The sequence below is a fragment of the Arvicola amphibius genome, chromosome 10 (genome assembly GCF_903992535.2).
Source record: "Arvicola amphibius chromosome 10, mArvAmp1.2, whole genome shotgun sequence".
NCBI lineage: Eukaryota > Metazoa > Chordata > Mammalia > Rodentia > Cricetidae > Arvicola > Arvicola amphibius.
In genome coordinates this window covers 61,072,580-61,091,851 of record NC_052056.1, presented here as the reverse complement: position 1 = coordinate 61,091,851, position 19,272 = coordinate 61,072,580, and the positions used below count along the sequence as shown (strand labels likewise).

The following is a 19,272-nucleotide window of genomic DNA, read 5'->3' as shown; positions in this document are numbered from 1 at the left end:
AGAATCCAAACCTGCCAGAAGTGTTGCGACTCAGTCTCTGAGAACCTGGCTATAATGAGTCAGTTTCTCCAGCAGTGGTTCTGGAGGTGTACTGCTCCCCCAGGTAATCCCCCACAACTGCCAACTCCTGCCTCAGCCTCCCCCTGCTCCAGGCCCTTCTTTCCTTCTCCCCACATCTGCTCTATCATCTCTAGGTGAGGACAGAGCTTTACCGGGGTCGGTCCGGATGCCACAGCCAGCACAGCGGTAATTCTGCTTGGCCACAGCGATCTTCCTCCTACAGAAAGGGAAGGAGAGGGGATTGGAGGATGGAGAGCCGAGAATTCACCAACTTCCTGTTAGAGTTGGACAAAACTCATTCTATGGGGAGGTTTATGAGGTTAGAATTTATAGCAGTGGACCATGGCAGTGATTGATTATCCTCAACAGGAACCACATTTCTGTGTAAATGCAAGGTGTCAGGAATAATAACCCAGAAAGAACAATGGGGAAGGAAAGCATTTATCTTAAAAAGAGGAGAAAACCTAATAAGTCCATCAACTACTGGGAGACAGTCTGGAAATGCTGATTTAAAAGATTGGGGTGGTGTCCAGTTAGGTATGGGAAAGAATTAAAGAACTAAAAGAACTTAAGAGAAACAGAACAAAACAGAACAAAACAAAACAGAATCCCCTTTCTATGCTTTTAAACACACAGAACTGTGTGGAAAGTACAACCAGAGGCAGAGCCGAGAGGCAAGACCATAACTCTACTCACGTCGGAGCTGGATGAACATTAAAGATGATCTGAGGCCGAGGTGGAGCCCACTCCAGGTTGCCACGGACACGGATGCGCAGCTTGTAGATGTCCGCATGCTGCCCGTCATCTGGTGAGATGGGCAGTGAGTCGGGAATGGGCAGGAGCTGCAGGACAAAAGTGCAGATGAGCTGGCTGGACAATCCAGAGGACACAGATGCTTGGTCCCTCCGTCCACGACAGAAGCAGAGACCACGAAACAGATTTCAGAATCACTACAGGCTGATCTTCAAGGAACCCTGATTTCAAAACAATCTAGTAGGTACTAGGCTCCTAGAAACAAGGACCTTGAGTTCCAAGAAGCAAACAGAAGCATCATCCTGGGTGCTGGCACCCACTGCCGATGCTACCCCACCTCTTCCTAGGGCCTATGCTAGTGTGCCTCATGCCCTAAAAGGTTCAGCTGCAGGGTTTGAACAATTCACTTTCACACCATGCCTTAAAGTTAGCCACAAAACAAGAGATTCTCTTCTGCGGAAGAGGGCCGCGAAGGGGAAACGGCTAGGGAAACCCACGCAGGCAGGCAAGCACTCTCTCATTCACTCACTCTGCGCTTTAACAAATGCTGCCCAGGAACACGGACAGATGCACAGGCTCGTTCTTGACTAGGGCCGCGTGAGAGAGGAAAACAGGACCAGAAGGTTCATAGGCTGGGCAGGGAAGAGTGAGAAGAGCCTACCTTCTGCGGGGCATCGTGCTCTGGAACTAGCCACTCTAGCTCGGAGGCAGCTGGAAGCTGCATGCCCTCGAACTGCTTCAGAAGCCCCATGGCCACTGCCTCAGCAGATGTGGAGTGCAGGAAGCAATGGGAGCTGGGAAGGAGAGAACCAAGGAGAATTGAGTGCACCAAGGCAGGAAGATCAGTTTCCTTTCAGGACCATGTGCCTGAACTTTACAGCTGAGGAACACTCGCTGCACCCAGTCTGTTCAGTTTCTTTACTCAGTGCCAGATACACCTGCACTGTGGAAAGAATATGGTTGTTCTTAATCATCCTGAGTCTATACACAGCCCCTATCTCGCCTACCAGCATTGAGTGGTACTGCAGTTAAGAGTTCTGTATTTTCCTTTCCCTAAAGTTCAGTTTCTTTAATTGCAAAATGGACAGTATGCTGTTCATAAAATAAATCAGTAAAACTGCTATTGCACCTCTTAGAGATGAGGTCTGTCTCCCCTTGAACTGCCACCATCTGGCAGGGCCATCACTTGAACCTTGCCTGTTGGTGAAATGGGATGGCTTTCTCTGTGCCCTTTCTCAACCATGGACCATGTTCTGGCTTTGTTTCTCCATGCATCCCAAAGGTTATTAAAATGAATGAAAAAATACTCACAAGTTCTGGGAGATGCATGATTTGCCATTGGAGACTGTACTCCGCCTGATGTCAGCATCTGCACGGAAACCAGAGATAAGAGGAGCAGGAACTGGGAAAGGAAGAGAAGCTAAGGGAACTGTCACAGGGTGCTGCAGCTAAGCACTAAGGTGGCAGCTAGGAGCTACGTTCTATGCAGGGCACGGAACAGTGAGGCTCTATGCACTACTTAGAGTCCATCTCCATCCACATCACAACCAGGCTGAATTAGTGACATCATGCAGAACACTGAGAAGGTCAAAGTGGTTATGTATGGGGGGGTGGACACAAACTCGGGTTTGGTGTAAACAGTGAGCGAGAGTGAGAGAGATCTGCAGGCACACGGGGGCACACTCACTAAAGGCACACAGGGACGACACACTACAGGCACACGGGGGCACACTCACTAAAGGCACACAGGGACGACACACTACAGGCACACGGGGGCACACTCACTAAAGGCACACAGGGACGACACACTACAGGCACACGGGGGCACACTCACTAAAGGCACACAGGGACGACACACTACAGGTACATGGGGGCACACTCACTACAGACACAAATACAATGATGATTAAATCTCCCTCTTGAGTGAATCTCAAGCTTTCTTAAATGGCATCCTCCCAAAAGTGGTATGGTAGGTAGCTTGTGCTTATAATTCCAGCACTGAAGAGGCTGAGGCAGGAGGATCATGTGATAAAAGCACCTAAAAGTAAGGGCTCTGTCTTTTTTTTTTTTAACAAAAGAATTATCAACCAACACAAGATTTAGATCATCGAGGTTACCTATTAAATTCTGTGTTTCACTGCTCACCATTACCCCCGATATTAGATGCTTTCTCTACGTTTAGAATAAAGTTTCATGGGAAGATTTTACTCCCGTCTGGTGACCCAGGGAGGAAAAGAACTTCTCCATGGCTCGAGACTCCCTGGAGAAGCCTGGTAACCAACTTTCCACGGGACCTGTGAACATGATCATTACTATAGTAATCTCATGTATAATTACAGAAAAATAAGACTTTCCAAAGCAAAGTTCTAAAAACAGACCTGAGCCCCCAGAGACCTCACTGACCCAAATCCTATAGAAGTCTTATTCTAGGACACTAGTCAGGCCCTAACCAAGTCATAAAAAGGCTATTTTGATAGTCTCATTTCTTACTTTCTTTGATGGGCAGCAAGAGGACCTTTTCTCCCTAACTAATCCCGACAATGACTAGTACTGTCTGAGCCCTCGGCACAGCTCTAGGCTTACATGATGTCACTCTGCACTTGGCCACGGGTAGCTCCACTGTGCTTTATGCTTTAACTGCGCATAACCAGATTACAAAACATCTCTGTGAGGAAATGAGATTATGTCTAATTCACTGAGCTTTACAACATTTAATACACAGTTCTGGATACAAGTATAATTTGAATAATACTGTTCACAAACTAATGGCTTCGAGGCTTCGTGCAGCTTTGATGTGCTACTTGTTTGAGGCAGTGCCGGAGAGCAAACCCAGGGCCTGACATGACAGGCAAGCACTCTGATACTGAGCTACATCCCAGCCCTCATTTGCTTTAAAAGCATATAAAAACAAGACATCGACCTTTTTTTCCCCTTGCAACTACAAAAAGACCATTTTATTTGACAAAAAGGTGCTCATTTCTGTCATATTTTCTGTCTGAACTTCAGTCACCCAAATCATGCAGCTCCAAAGCATGCCAGCTGTCTAGTCTACTGCCACTGGTATTGATGGGGAAGAGGGAAGAGGGCAGCAGCAGCCAGACCTTTACACAACTGTCTGGTTTGCACCATTGACTTGGGGGTCATAAATCCTTCTAGGGCTGAACATGAATCTTGTCTTCTCAAACAGCACTCAGGATGCTCTCCATAGAACGGATTTTCAGAGTAGTTCCAGAATGATGAAGTGACTAAAAGCAATTCAAGTTTTTGCAAATTTCATCCTACTTGGGATAGGGAAAAATGAAAGAAAATCCTAGACAGACATCCTTGAATAAGAAACTAACCAATTTTGATACTGTAGGGCCAGGCTATAAAAGAAAGTGTTACAGGGCTGGAGAGATGGCTCAGCAGTTAAGAGCATTGCCTGCTCTTCCAAAGGTCCTGAGTTTAATTCCCAGCGACCACATGGTGGCTCACAACCATCTGTAATGGGGTCTGGTGCCCTCTTCTGGTCTGCAGACATACACACAGACAGAATATTGTATACATAATAAATATTTTAAAAAAAGAGAAAGTGTTACATACTGTTGATAGCAGTTGCTCCAGAAACCATTATTTCCACAAAACTACCATGCCTCATAAAGGAATTTCTGTCAGTGGTAGTCGATGTATAAGACAGTGGCCCCCTGAGACCCTAACCTGAGGTGACAGGATCTCAGACACAGTAGCCACCTCAGTCTGTGTAAGTAAATTCTATGATCTATGATAGCCACAAAAAAAAAAAATCACCTACGGATACATTTCTCAGAATGTAACTTTATAGTTAAGCAAAGCATTTCATATTCAAATAAGGAAGACTTTTTTTAAATCTTTATTCTCTTTTCTTTAGAACCTATAATCAGCTGGATTATCCTGCTTATTGTTATTTTTCACCAGATACATAAAAGGTCAGAGGAGGTTATGTGGCAGGTACTTTTTAGCTAATCATAAATACTGCAAGAGCGTAGAGAACCACATTGCCCTGAGGTAAGGCTCATACCCCAGAGCAGAGGGTTGAGGCAGAGATGATATCAAACTGGATATGGCACCCTACACCGATCAAATACCTTCACTTTACTGTGCCTGCAGGGTGTTCTGCTGACCCTACTTAGTTCAGGCAGATGACTAAGTTGACATGGATGGACCACTGGTTGAACACAGTGATAAAACCACACCAAGGTCAAAAATAGCTAAGGAAAGCATTCTGTAGAGAACAGAAAGCAGCCTGCCCCTTCCTAGTGGAGTTTAGCATAACTATAAAATGTCTTCTTAACCTTTTGAACAAAAACAAATATGTTTAAAACAAATATATTTTTCTAAGAGAGTTTATTTGAAGTGCTTTTGAGGCTTTCCATAAATAAAGTAATTATTATTGATGGGGGAAAGTTATAAAATATAAACACAGGGGTTGGCAAGATGGCTCTGGAGGTGAAGGTGCCTGCTGCCAGCCCCTGGACCCACGTGGTTGCCCCCAGACACCCACATGCATGCGGAGGCATGGTCCTGCCCTCACACACAGAACAAACTAAAACGTAAAATCAGACAAGAAAACGATGTCACGAGGGGAAGGTGCTCTACTGGGTGGCTGGGCTGATCATGAACAACCGGCCACACTTCTGGTTTTAGCAAAATCTACACATTTTTAAACAAAGCAAGTGAAACTTAGGGAGTTAGCTTAGGGATTTCCTGGCTGTACTGACACTGGTTTCTCCGTTAGCAGATAAAACACTCTCCAGCACAGCCGGGGATCCAATGCCAGTGCACTTTCTGTGATCATTAACTCAAAGAGGAAGACTGTAAAGTGGAGAACTACATTATTGTTAAAACTGATTTAAGAAGAGGAGGAGCAACTGGTTACCTTGATCTTTTCCTAGTTAGAGTTACTGTACTACACTGTGATGAAACACCACAAGAAAATCAACTTGGGGAGGACAGGGTTTGTTTGGCTCACACTTCCACATCACAGTTCATCTTCAAAAGAAGTCAGGACAGGAACTCAAGCAGAGCAGGAACCTGGAGGCAGGAGCTGATGCAGAGGCCATGGAGGAGTGCTGCTTAGTGGCTTGCTCAGCCTGCTTTCTTATAGAACCCAGGACCACGAGCCCAGGGATGGCACCACCCACAATGGGCTGGGTCCTCCCGTCAATCATTAAGAAAATGCCCTACAGCCAGACCTTATGAAGCATTTTCTCAATTGAGATTCCCTCCTTTCGGATAACTCCAGCTTGTGTCAAGTTGACATTAAAAACAGCCAGCACAAACTCCATGCAGATTTTACTTATCAGAAAATATAGTTCATGAATACCCTTCTTCATATATTATATTAGGTTTCAGTTTATTGCCTTTGAGCCCAAATCTGTTGTGCTTCCAACAAGTCTCCTGGGTCAGCTGGCATAAATAAAGCATCACTGGAGGGCACTGGGAGGATGCTGGGAGGAAAGAGTTTGTCCTGTTCCAGCCGGCTGTGCTCTGACCTGGACCGACAACTCAGCGCACTGATACTGCCCAGGGAAGTGTGCCCACAGCAGAGCCACAGAGGGGCAATTACTGCTTCCTCTCATACACGGTTTCCCACAGCACGTTTTGGAGAGCGGTGTTTAAGTGTCAGCCTTTCCCACAGGCTCTCTTGTAGTCCTGCCTGAGTTCTGAGCAAGGCGGTTGCCTGGCACTGAGAATGGCTTCCCACTAGAGTCTATTGGCATGGCCTCTCCCTATGGACAGCATCCACAATGTGACTCAAGGCAGCTCTGTGACTTCAGAAGCTCCTCTGCCACCTGGATCTCACCTGGGGATACGGCCTGGGGCTGCTCTATTGTAGCCCGTGGGAGAGTGGCTGCCACTGCATCCACCCTTCCTGTGTTCTCTTCACTCCTCAGGAGTTTTTCTCCCATGATTCAACTGTTATTACAGCTGAAAACTCTTACCATTCAACGCCCCCTATTCACACTGCCCTGCTATTTTCTGTCTCCTAACTGGACCTGAAAGGTGCATATATGTGCAGAGGGCTTAAACGTGAGAAGACTCTACAGAGGGAAGAAAGGATGAGGCTACAGCACAAGAGAATGGAGGGGTGGGGACAAGACCAACAGAATCTTAAACCCCAAAGTGAAAACACTACCCAGAACTGGAAGTCTATGGAATCAATTTGGCAGACACCAAATACCAAGCCAATTTGTCAGACACCACATCTAAAATAAACAGGGAGAAAGAAGCAGGGAGGAGAGATCATAAATCATATACTGTATGCTCCATTTATATGAAATGCCCAGAAAGGGCAAATCTGCAGAGAGCATGCATTAGTGGTCAACTGAGGCTGGGGGTGGGAACATGTCATAACTGTGTGTAACAAGAGGGGGCCAGGCCTGCTTGTTGGGGTTTCTGTCCTGCCCGGAACCCCACAGCCGGCAAGCCCCAAAGAAATAATACAGAGATCTCTATAAGTTATAAAGCTGATTGGCCCATCAGCTCTAGCCTCTCACTGGCTAACTCTCACATCTTGATTAACCTATTTTTCTGATCTATGTTAGCCATGTGGCTCAGTACCTTTTTTCAGTGGTTGCAGATCACATCCTGCTGCTTCGGTGGTCTGGGCAGGAGTGGGAGGAATCAACTTCCTCCTTTCCAGAATTCTCCTGTTCTCATTACATCATATCTACTTCCTGTCTGGTTTTTCCACCTTTACCTCCTGCCTGGCCAATCAGCGTTTATTTAAAACATGATTGACAGAATACAGACAATACTCCTGCACCACTTTCCCCTCTTTTTTTAAATAAATAAATAAATAAATAAATAAATAAATACAAAGGAAAATATCTATAGTCCATTTTTTTGGGATTCATAACTATACAGGATCTTACTGCCATCTCTCCAGCCCTTGAACTTAAATTCTTAATTTAACGGTTTCATTCTTAATATAACATTTATTATTTAAAAAACTTGCAAATAAACTGGGTGTGGTGGCACATGTCTTTAATCCCAGCACTTGGGAAGCAGAGGCAGGTGGATCTCTGTGAATTTGAGGCCAGTCTGGTCTATAAAGCAAGTTCCAGGACAGCCAGGACTGTCATACATAGAAACCCTGTCTCAAAAATCCCAAAGCCAAAAACCAAAAATAAAAAAATAAACAACAAATGAAAAACAAAACAAAAGAGTAGCCAAACAAAAACTGCAAATAAATAAAAGCATCAAAGACTAAAATTAACCAGCTTCACAGTGAATTTCTATAGTTAGTAAGCTTTCAAAAGGCAGCTGAGGAACTTCATGCTAAATTTTACTCAGCATGAAATACATTTTATGGGCTGGAGAGATGGCTCAGAGGTTAAGAGCATTGCCTGCTCTTCCAAAGGTCCTGAGTTCGATTCCCAGCAACCACATGGTGGCTCACAACCATCTCTAATGGGGTCTGGTGCCCTCTTCTGGCGTGCAGGCATACACACAGACAGAATATTGTATACACATTAAATAAATAAATAAATAAATAAATAAATAAAATTTAAAAAAAAAAAAGAAATACATTTTATGCTCTTATCTACCACCAATACCAAAAAATTCAAGATGGAACTCCTTTTCTAGGCTTGAAGATTCCTTTCTAAACTTTGACTCCATCAGTTATGTGACTACCTAATTTACGTGACTACCTAATCTAAAACTATCTCTCTGAGGGGAGCTAGCAAGGACTGCTTGAGTCATATGTAAAATGGTATCTGAATATCTGAATTTCTCCTGCACTGTCTAGTGTTTTCTAGTTAGTTCTCTAGCCCACGAAGTTCTCATAACCTTGACAAGTACCACAAGATCAAACAAGTGCAAACGCCGGTGCAAACATTCACACACATGTAGAGGCACATTCGCACTTCCAGCACGGCTACCTGAGAACATCGAGGCCACTGACACTGAGAGTCCACTCTCTGACATGTGAGTCAGGTGAGAGCCTTCACTACCATCTGTGTAACAATAATTACAAAGAGGGGCCCTTTAGAAAGAAAGTTGCTGAGACGACAATTCCATATCACACGTCCTGGGGACCAGGCTGTGGCTTTCGTGCAGCTTGTAGGAACCCACATGCATGGGCAGGCTTGGAAAACAGTAACTGCTACTTCCCCAAGCCAGTCAAGCCTCACGCACCTCCTAAGAAGAAGCTAAGGGCGGAGTTAGGAATAACATCTCAGTCTTTGTGCAGTCCCTCACAACAAAGGATGACAGGGGCCTAGAGACTGAGATCCCATCCTATGGTGTCTCCTTTAAGGATTTCTGTCCTGAACCAACAGGGAATTAGCTGCTTACACGCACCCTTGGGGCCCACAATCGAAGCAACAGTTTCCAACAGAAGTGCACTTTGTTGAACTACGATTAGAAAAAAAAACACAAACTAAGGGGGGGAGTTTTAAGTTACTGTTATTGTCAAGAGTAGAAATCAAATACATTAAGAAGAACAAATAGCAAAGTCCTTAGAGGCCTGGACAAGCTGTGTAAAATCTGAATTTCTGAGTGAGAAAGCACTCTGGTTACTCAGGATATCCCTGAAGACTAAAAATATAAAACTATCTATTCATTATCGTTTTACTGTGTCAAAATGTAGACAATTTAGCTCTGCAGGGAAATCATCTTAGTTTATCACGGCAAAGAGTTTATCCACCTGAATCGCTCTGTTTACTGCTTGCTAGCTGTTTGTCTCTTTGCTGGGTCCTGAAGAGATCTATGGTTTGCAGGAACAGGGCTACCGTGAAGCACATCACTCAAGCATGACGTGGTCACTGCCATGTTGGAAGCAGGGCAGCTGATCCCAGGCTAGACTCACTGAGACCCTCCCAAGATCGGATCTACTGACTTTCCTTCATACAAACTGGAGGGAAGATCATCAGACCCTCACCTGAGAGTTTAGCCACTCTCTTGCGCCCCCATCTCCCACCTTCGAGTAATGCTTGGGCCAGCTGCATGTATCTTGGGAGAGGCTAGACTACATAGGAGGTGGAAGATGAGCTGAAGGCGGGACTCCAGCTAAGCAGCTCTTAGGAGGCTGTCACTCATGCTGGTCTGATTTATTATTATTATTATTATTATTATTATTGGTGATGCAGTAAGTAAATCAATAAACTCCCTGACTCACCAGCTTGGACTTGAAACTGTCTCATTGGTCTGCTGTGAGATCCCCCTCCGAGGTGACTAGCGATGCACAAGGAACGTTAACTTGCTTTAGGACAAACGCCTTCTCAGACAGCAGCCCCTCCCTCGCTATACTGACACTTCCAACAAGGGGCTGAGGCTCTGCCTTAAGACTGCTAAGATAGAAATTAAAGCTCTACTTTGTAAACCTATCTGTTTCTCCTTTTCTTTTGTTTTTCCCTTAATGATTTATGTCCCCCACCATACATATCACTATAAAATTCCTTCTTATATATCTTGGAGCAATTTCAATTGTGTTACGGAGCACAGGGAAACATTCTAATTAAGTGGTTTGGCTCAGCCCAAAGAACTAGAAGGAGGAAGAGAGTGAGGACCCAAGAGAAAGATAAACACACGAGGACTGAAAATCAGGTTGACTTCAATAGCCAATCACCTCTTCAAGTCTGCATGAATTTTAACGCGGTTCTGATTTTAGCAAGAGCAGCCGTCCCTTACAATAACTAACAATGTACACAGTGGGTAATAATGAAGATCTCAGCTTAACACTCCACATTAACAGGACTGTTAGTAATAAGCACTCCTTTGTAACAGACTGGCAATGCTTACCTTGGATTTCAAACTCGTCGACATCATCAGCAGAGCCAGAGTCCGAGAACTGTGTAGAATCACGTGAACTGAACTGGGAGCTGCTGGATGTGACCCGGAAGCCTGTGATAGTAAAGATCACTGTCACCCCTCTCAACGCCACAGTAAAGAGCCTAGACTTGAGCAGAGGAGAGGGAACAGAACCACGGCTGGGACTGAGGCTGAAGTGGCACTTCCTGCTGGCCCATTCTCCATTGGAGGAGTCCATCCGTTACCCTGGCCTTAGTTCCCACCCTGGAGTCCCATTTTGAAGAATGCTCTTTGTGATGGAGGAATCCCGAGCTCTAGCAGTGTTCCTAGTCTAGCATGGAGAGAAGAAACAAAACTAGAGCAGCTCGGTACTGCTTTCCGACAGCAGGGGAGCCCTTGGCTTAGCCAGAACACCTCACACAAAGACCAGAGATGAAGCCCAGCGGCCCAAGCTTGCCAGCTGTGAAGAGGCAGGCATCCAGATGTTCCCGGGCCTCACTCACTGCCATGCTCCGTCTCCTGGTACGCGGGGAGCAAGTTTTTGGTGCGGATCTGCTGGCGCCGAAGGCGGATCTTCTGCTTCAGTTCCTGGATCTCCCTGTCACTGTCTTCCTCCTCTACCTCCTCCTCTTCTAGACACTGGCTCATCATGTTGCATTTCATCAGCTCGATGGCTGCAATCAAGGACTCTGAGATGCTGAAGTGGGCATTCTCCTGGAGGAAGGAGGGCACCGAGGAAGTGGCTTGTTAACGGACTAGAGTATGGAACACCTTGTGGATACACAATGCGGGGAAGCAGAGCTCCCAAGACATGCACTTTCCTCAATGGGGCCAGCAGGGAAAATGCACTTGACTGCTCTAAGAAGGCAGATGGGCAGACGACCTGCTCTAGAGTCTTTGCTCTCTTAGCTGGCCATGGCTATCTCCTCATCTGTTCTATTTTCTATATAAAAATGGGAAAAGAATCTCAGCTAGTCAGTCCAAGATCTCCTCAGTGCCAACCACAGCTTCTGCTCAGCCCCATTTCCACTCAGCACAATGAAAGAAACTATGAAAAAAAAACCTCTTCAAACTGCAAGCACAGGGCACATCGGTGGGAAAGGCAATGCTTGAAGAAAGCTGTGGTTCACAGACCACCACAGCAGATGATAAAGAGCGTTGGTTCCTTAAAGAGGGTAAGATAAAATGGCATCCCTGATACTGAGGTGAGTATTTACACACCGAGGAATCACCTTCACAGACCTGCTGGTGTCTGGCACAAACGTTTCCACCATTATAGGCCACTGAGAAAATGCAGCCAACAGCACGGCACCATTGTGGCACTGAGACCTGCTGCACGTGGCCAGCACCATGGTGGCACTGAGACCTGCTGCATGTGGCCGGCACCACAGTGGCACTGAGACCTGCTGCCCGTGGCCTGACTATCTGAAGCTCTGCCCAGTGTGTGGATGGAAATACCATTTGCTCTAGAGGCAATGGGACACTTTCAGTTCTCCTAGAGAATCTGACTTCTAAGAATGAAACCAAGTGAAATGAACCAACTTCTAAAGATAAAACTTGATGTTTTATCAGCCTCTGTTTTCTTTTACGACTGCTTTTTAAAAATTACTCAGGCCAGGTGTGATGCCCACACCTGTAGTCTCAGTCCCCAGAGGGCAGAGACAGGAGAATCCTAAGGTGGGCTGCACAGTAAAACCCTGCTTCAAAAACAACAACAAAATGTTATTTACAGACTGGATCAAGTCTAAGTGTCTAATATTTTTAAGTCCATTGGACACTGCAGGTCTTTTCGGTTGCTGATACACAATTCTCTCTTTGCACTAATTAACCTGATGAAACAAGGGAGAGAACAAGCCAGGAATTCCAAAGAGACTCTTTTCCCAGAATCATAAACCCATACCCACAGTAGTAAGGTAAGTAAGCCCCATGATAAGAGACTGGTGTACAGATGTTATCATATGTAGTTGAGCCTAGGAACAAATGTAGACCTGGATTCTGGAAGAAGTTTCTATGTGAGGCCACAGGGTCAACAAACAATCGGGTGGCTAAAATCCAATGTTTCTGCATAGGGTAGCACTGGACCAATGACAAGCACAGGCTCCCTGAAGAATTCCCTCGACAGAGCTCTAAGTTCATAGGCACTGCTGTGTACTCGAAAGAAACCTCACTAAAACAACGGCAGCAGAGACCATCGGGCCGGATCCCCCACTGCGCTAGCTCCTCATCTGCCCCTTTGATGCCTTACCTTCTCTAGGTCTGCACAGCTGCCAAAGTCTTGCTCGGAGAGGTAACTGATGAGGGACTGTCCTTCTGATGGTCTTCGAAACATGCCTTCTCCTGAGCACAGGTACTGACCACCCTCTGTGGGAAATGGAGGGTGGATATAAAACTTGAGTTGAAATGAGAACCTGTAACAGCCATGCCCCTTCAAGAAGTCTAAGGACGTTACTACTAAAGGCTCTCCCAAGTCTTCCCAGGGAATGGGGACCAGAAACTGCAAAAAGGACATCTGTCCATCTTCTAAAGGCATTGCTTAGACTTAAGAGTCCCAGAGCACCAAACCTCTTGGACGGAGAACGACAGAGAAAATAGAGATCCTAGAGACTCCTTTTACTATCTGAAGTTACAGGCAACACTGTCCTTCCCACTCCACTAAAGAGGAAAGGGGATTAACTCAGTGCTAAGCACTGGGAAAGGACACACATGCTTCTGCCTGCAAACAGTTCCCATGTAAAACTTGTCTTCTGAGACCTATGCAAAGACCCACTGTCAAGGCTCGTGTTCATTCAGGCTATGGCACATACAACAGACACACACGGTAGCGCCCAGAGCATGAGAGAAGGGAATCCTAGTCAGTGAGGGCCACAGGAAGTGAACTCAGAGCTGAAGATGACAGAGGGCAGGTGAGGGCATATAGGGTCCTCCACAGAGTGAGCTGAGCTCCAAAGCCCAGCAGTCACAAGGAGGGAGCAGAACGAGACGGAAACAAGCAGGCTTCAGTCCTTGCCTTCCTGGTGCTCGCTCACCATACTCCATGAACAGGGAGCTGGGGGCACTTACTGACTGCACTGCTCTGGCCAGAGCAAGGGAAGGGGCCTCTCAAATTCAATGTATCATTGCAGACAGTCTAGTGTCAGTGACCAAACCAGAAATAAAAACACACAAACAAGTGAACAACAGATACACTCCCAACCCTTGAATTCAGCATTTAACTCTCTCATATCCAAAGCCTTCCCAAACAGGCAAGAGGTGGCATGCCGAAGGCAAGCGGTCCAAGAATACAGAACACATGGAGATGTCAGTGTGTCTAAGGGGAAGAGACACCACCATTGGCGCAATGCGAAGGTGAAAAAAATCAAAATGGGCTTTAGTCTCCTTTTCTTCCATCTTCTAACCAAATGTTATAAAATTATTAACTAATCACTATTTTTTTTTTTTGAGGCAGGGTTTCTTTGTGTTACAGCCCTGGCTGTCCTGGGACTCACTCAGTAGACCAGGCTGGCCTTGAACTCACAGAGATCTGCCTGCCTCTGCCTCCCAAGTGCTCGGATTAAAAGCATGTGCTACCACTGTCCAGCTTTAATCACTAATTCTCAACAAACTAGTTTAAAAAATAATCTTTAGATGGTAAAATAAAAATAACTACAATAATTTTTACCAGTATCTTGACACTATGTTTTAAAACAGTGTCAGAAAATATATATCCACTAATGAAAATGAAACTCAGAAAGGGGCTTAAAAGCAACATCAAGTCAATTCTGGAGAAGTCAAGGATGGTGGTTTCAAAACCAAAGGATTTAGTCACCAGGGAAAATGAGAGCCTTCCAGAGAAGGCTGAAGCTGAGCATGGTGACACACGCCTGCAGTCCTAGCCCTTGGAAAGTCAGGGGAGGAGGACCACAAATGTGAATTCAAGTCCAGTCTGGACCACATAGTAAAATTTGGTCTCAAAAACAAGGGGACAGAGAGGTTGCTAAAGGGGTCACAAGACAGGAGAAACTGCTATTCAAAAGGAAATAAAAAATGCCCAGTGCCATAGTAAGAAAATCCTGAGACATGAGCAGTACGCTCTGCAAGAGCAGATGCCTAGACACATCCAACCAGGAAATAACGTCAAGTGTCAGGTGCCACACACACACAGACACACAGACACAGACACACACACACGTGCACTCACACGAAGCAAGTAATTTTGTGCTCTTGTTGCCCTGGAAGTAGGCCCTGCTCTGTCTATTGAACTAAGGAAACAGCAGTAATCACCACGATACCATGGTAAGAAACAATGGAAGAGACTGTTTCAGTGCCTAGGCAGACGGCACACCACACCACCAGTAACACCATCACTGTGTTCTTCGACAACACAAGCCGCTGGGCTTCTGTACTGAGGTCACCGACTCCTACGGGCACCCACTCAACAGACTCAGCATTTCTTCCCACTCACTCAGAATCTGCTTTCTCCCAGTTTTTCCTCTCCTTCTGTTTCTGCAGATTTTCTTCTTTACTGTTCTCTTTTCCAAGACAACATGTCAGTGGCTTCTCCATTTCCAGGAGGCTGTGGTCTCTAGTCCTCCCCCGTCACAGCTTTACTAACCCATTCCCACACATTAATAACTCCATCATTACAGCGCCCAGAATAGAACACAAATCTCAGCTTGAAAACCACCATGAGGGAAAATGCAAAAACAAAGAACAAATCGGCTTTACTAGAAAATGTTCAGTGACGAGTATGGAGTATGCAGATGCACAAGGGAACGAAGACTGCAGGGAAGGAGACAGGGACCTTAGACAGGCAAGTCATGCAAGTAGATCCAAGACCACATAAAAGGAATAAAACACATTCTGGTGTGAAGTCAAGAAAAATAAAGTCATTCACAGCAAGCCTTCAGGTAAAGAACACCCTGCTACTGACCCATCATGAGGCCTTAGATGGACAGCAGGCCTCATGTTCACCCTTGTTTAAAGGAGAATTGCTTTAGCTTGACTATGGCTTCCAGAAGCTGTGGGTAGAATGAACAAAGCATGTGGAAGCATGTTTGGGGCACAACACGTAGTGTCCTGTTACAGATGGGTCCCACACCGCAACAGGATTAAAACTCGCCAGACTTGATTTGACACCAGACTGGAAAAGGAGGTTTTGAACTAAGCAAGGTGGTCACAGAGGAAGAGAAGGAAAGGTGGGGACTGACTCCCAAACCTGCAATGGGATCTTCAACTATAATGGTGATATTCCTGGGGCCTCCTGCAGATAAACACACAGGGACAGAGAATCCAGACAGAACAAACAAAATTAGAGAGAGAAAGAGAGAGAGAGAGAAAAAAACCAACCCCGTGACTTTTACCTGGCAGAAGTGGTGACATGAGCTGCCAAGAGGGGACACCAGGGATGAAGGAGGGGTGCCTTGGATAAGAAGCTACGAGACCCATGCTCAGACCTTCTGCACAGGTCTTTGCTGGCTCCCGTATCCCATGCAGGTTACTATGGTTTCTGGAATCCACACAGATTCAAGAATGGAGCCAGGGAGGCTGGCTCTGTAGAGCTCTTGCCCAGCATGAACAGGGCCCTGGGTTCAATCCCTAGACCACTTAAAACGACAGAACAGTGTGATGCAGGCCCCAGGGAAAGTTCTGTGTGACCAAAGGTCAGTGCTCATGGAGTGTGGACACAGGACTGCAGCAGACGGGACTTGAGGGTCTAACCCCAACACGCTTCCCATGTGAGGAAGTTCAAGTGAGTCATCCAAAATTCTTGGAGGAAAACAGATGAGGGTCTGCTACCCAGGGTTTAGTTGAGGCCTCGAATCTTCATCTTTCTAGAAATTACAGACAAGGGCAGCTCCAGCTGCCACAGGAAATCTTTATTGTCGCTCATGAAATAAATACTTTCTATCTTATTTTTATATTTTGTATCTGACTTATAATAGCTTTGAGCACAAAAATTAGAGTTATACTTACAGATGATCCCCAACCAAAGCCTAGAGACACCAGCTGCCCCGGGAGGATGGTGGCAATGTGATGCAGAAGCAAGGAGACTCACCTTCATCATGCCTAGGTTTGCGCCCTACTACCAGCTAGCACTCTGGGCGCGAGGGAGCGGGGGGAGAGGGGGCTACAGAGCGAATGTCCCTCATCTAAGGGCCTCAGTCTGAGTTATGACAGCAGTCACCCATCTACTTGGTCCAGGGTCACACTGCCCATCCATTCTCACTATTAACCCGATGATAATTAGGAAACCCTAATAGTACTCAGCTTCAGTACTACTTCCCGAACTAACTTTTAAGGAATCACAACAGAAGGAATTTTAAAGGATTATCTCTAAACCTCTTTAATACTTTGCTGAAGTCTAAGAGATTCAGTTAAAACATATACTGCAATGCTCATACTATCCCAATGCTAAGGAACTTTGGAAGAATCGGGGAAGCATTTAGTATTTAGCATCATGAAGACATAAAAATATACATGGACTTCATGAGTACTACATGCTAAATGTCTTTCATGACAGAGTAGAGTAACAAACATGTCATCCAGAAACGGTTCTTTTCTCTCTGCCATCTGAAAAATCACAGGAACAAGCCCTCCCTCCAGCCCTGAATTTGAATCGGAGTGGGGGGCATCCTGCTAAGCAGTACCTGTGGTTCCTTTGGAGGCAATGTTAGTATCCGAATGGGAGCGAATGTGGCTCTTCTTTGTCCCGTTGGCGACAGGGACTGTCTGCCCCTCTGAGAAGCTGGACCTGCGAAGGACACCGCCCGGCTGACTCTGCCTACCTGCCTCTTGGTCCCCTAAAGAAGAAGCAGCAGAATCTGGCTTCTGAGAGCTGCTGGAGGAGAACAAGTGGGAGCTGCTACTGTCAGCATTGCTGCCGTGACTCTGACAACTGGCAGTCCGGCCACGGGGGTCTGGGTTGCCAATGGCCAGGTACTCAGGCCCCTCACTGGCATCACTTGGGGAGTCATTTTGGCTGCTGACCCAGGATGCCTCTATGGGGCTGGTCAGAGGGCTGGAACTCATCTCATGTGGGGTCAGTGGGGAACCCTGGGCTAGAGCTGAGTCTGAAAGCCGCGGAGCTTGGGCGGTTTGACTCTCCGCTGGTGAGAGCTCTCTGCCTTCTTGAGGTTTCCAGAGAGGGCCAGAAAGCGAAAAGGAAGTAGATCTTCTTTCTAGGATATAAAAAAAGGATAAGGGGAGAAAAAGGTAAGCTAGAGTATGTATAAAGGTCCCCAGGTAACGGTACCCAGAATCCCTGTCACTCAGAAAAGGTAAATCAATTAAAGTATGAATTTAGAGCAGCTAAGGGGAGGGCATGGACACTTGAGCTAGCAGTGGCTTCACTGCTCCTGAGCCTGAACCCCTCAACTGCAAAATGAGAGAAATAATGAGAATAGCAACCTCACAGGACTGTTTTAAAGATCAAATGAGCAGTACACACAAATTGTAACAAAACTCAGCATGGTGCGGGCACTCTAAAGATGTTAGCAACTACAGACCTGATTTGAAACGTGAAGCAGAAGCTCAAAGGCCTCTAAGGACATTTCTTTGCTACAGAATGATTTTAGGCTAGCTGCTGAAGAACTTTCTGTCTTGTGAGGCATGGCCTCACTGTGTGGCCCTGGACACCTCTGAACCTGTACCCATCTTCTTGCTTCTGTCTTCTGAGCGCTGGGATTCCAGCCCTGCAGCCCCACACCAGCAACTGCTGCTCCATAATTTTTATGACGCCTACGACAAAGACACTCACACCAATGTCTACCAGTCCATGCTTCAATTCCAGTCTGCAGTCACTCTCACAAGGACACTCAACTTTCCAGAGGTGAAGGATGAGAAGGTAAAACCAAAACCAAACAAAAGCAGGTTCTGGCCTGTGAGCACTCACAAAAGTCCTCTACTTCCCCAGCCTAAAATGCATGCAGTAATTACACATCATCTGCCCCATACCTGAGCTGTGGTTGGCCATGGGTTGGTGGAGGCTAGAGGAGGACCCAAAGCAGGATTGCTGAGCACAGCTAGCTGGAGGGGTATACGTGGAACCAGGCAGAGCCGTCAGACTCTGGCTCTTTGTAACCAGCAGTGGGCTCTCGTGCTTTCTGGCAAACTAAAACAAAAGAAAACATGTCAGAATGAAGCAGAGGCCCTCAGAGGAGGGGCACTCATTACTGCAGAAACGCTGATAGGAGCTCATAGTTAACAGAAGGCCTGGACTACTAGAGCCAGCGGCCCCAGCACAGCCACCATAGCATACAACATCAGAACACTGCAGCTTCTGCACTGGGATTCTTCTAGGATAGTTTCTCCTTTAAGTGGTGCAACAGAGAACGCAAGAATATGCACGGGAGGCTGGGAAGACGGTGCAGCAAGTGTACTTGCTCTGCAAGCACAAGGACTAGAACTCACAGCCCAAGTACCAGTGTGAAATCCGGGTGGGCATGGCAGCCTGCACATGGATACCCACACACATGGGAACAGGTATACAGACAGGTATCTACACTACACATAAATACATACCAAAAAGGATGCATGTGGAAGTAAAAGTCATATAGAGTGGTGGTCTAAACCATATATGTCTGTCATGAGCACCTAATCTGAGCTCTGAGTGAGAAGACAAGTGTGTGTGTGTGTGTGTGTGTGTGTGTGTGTGTGTTTCAGTGCCCTTTTCTTTTTCACTTTTTAGACGGGGCCTTGATATGTCAC

At 46.1% G+C, this 19,272-nt stretch overlaps 1 protein-coding gene across 3 annotated transcripts in view; it reads right to left on the bottom strand.

Annotated features, from left to right (window-relative positions):
* Rubcn (rubicon autophagy regulator) overlaps positions 1-19,272 on the bottom strand; it is a 59,955-nt gene that overhangs the window by 5,401 nt on the left and 35,282 nt on the right. For 2 of the 3 annotated variants that reach the window (XM_038344587.2, XM_038344585.2), the window contains exons 6-15: positions 18,520-18,676; positions 17,214-17,744; positions 15,782-15,826; positions 12,833-12,948; positions 11,091-11,301; positions 10,579-10,680; positions 2,125-2,182; positions 1,475-1,607; positions 757-902; positions 213-277 (exon numbers count right to left, since the gene is read on the bottom strand). In XM_038344587.2, coding sequence (XP_038200515.1) covers positions 213-277; positions 757-902; positions 1,475-1,607; positions 2,125-2,182; positions 10,579-10,680; positions 11,091-11,301; positions 12,833-12,948; positions 15,782-15,826; positions 17,214-17,744; positions 18,520-18,676 — 1,564 coding nt within the window. The remainder of the gene's footprint in view (positions 1-212; positions 278-756; positions 903-1,474; positions 1,608-2,124; positions 2,183-10,578; positions 10,681-11,090; positions 11,302-12,832; positions 12,949-15,781; positions 15,827-17,213; positions 17,745-18,519; positions 18,677-19,272) is intronic. The other variant, XM_038344586.2, reaches the window with a different exon arrangement.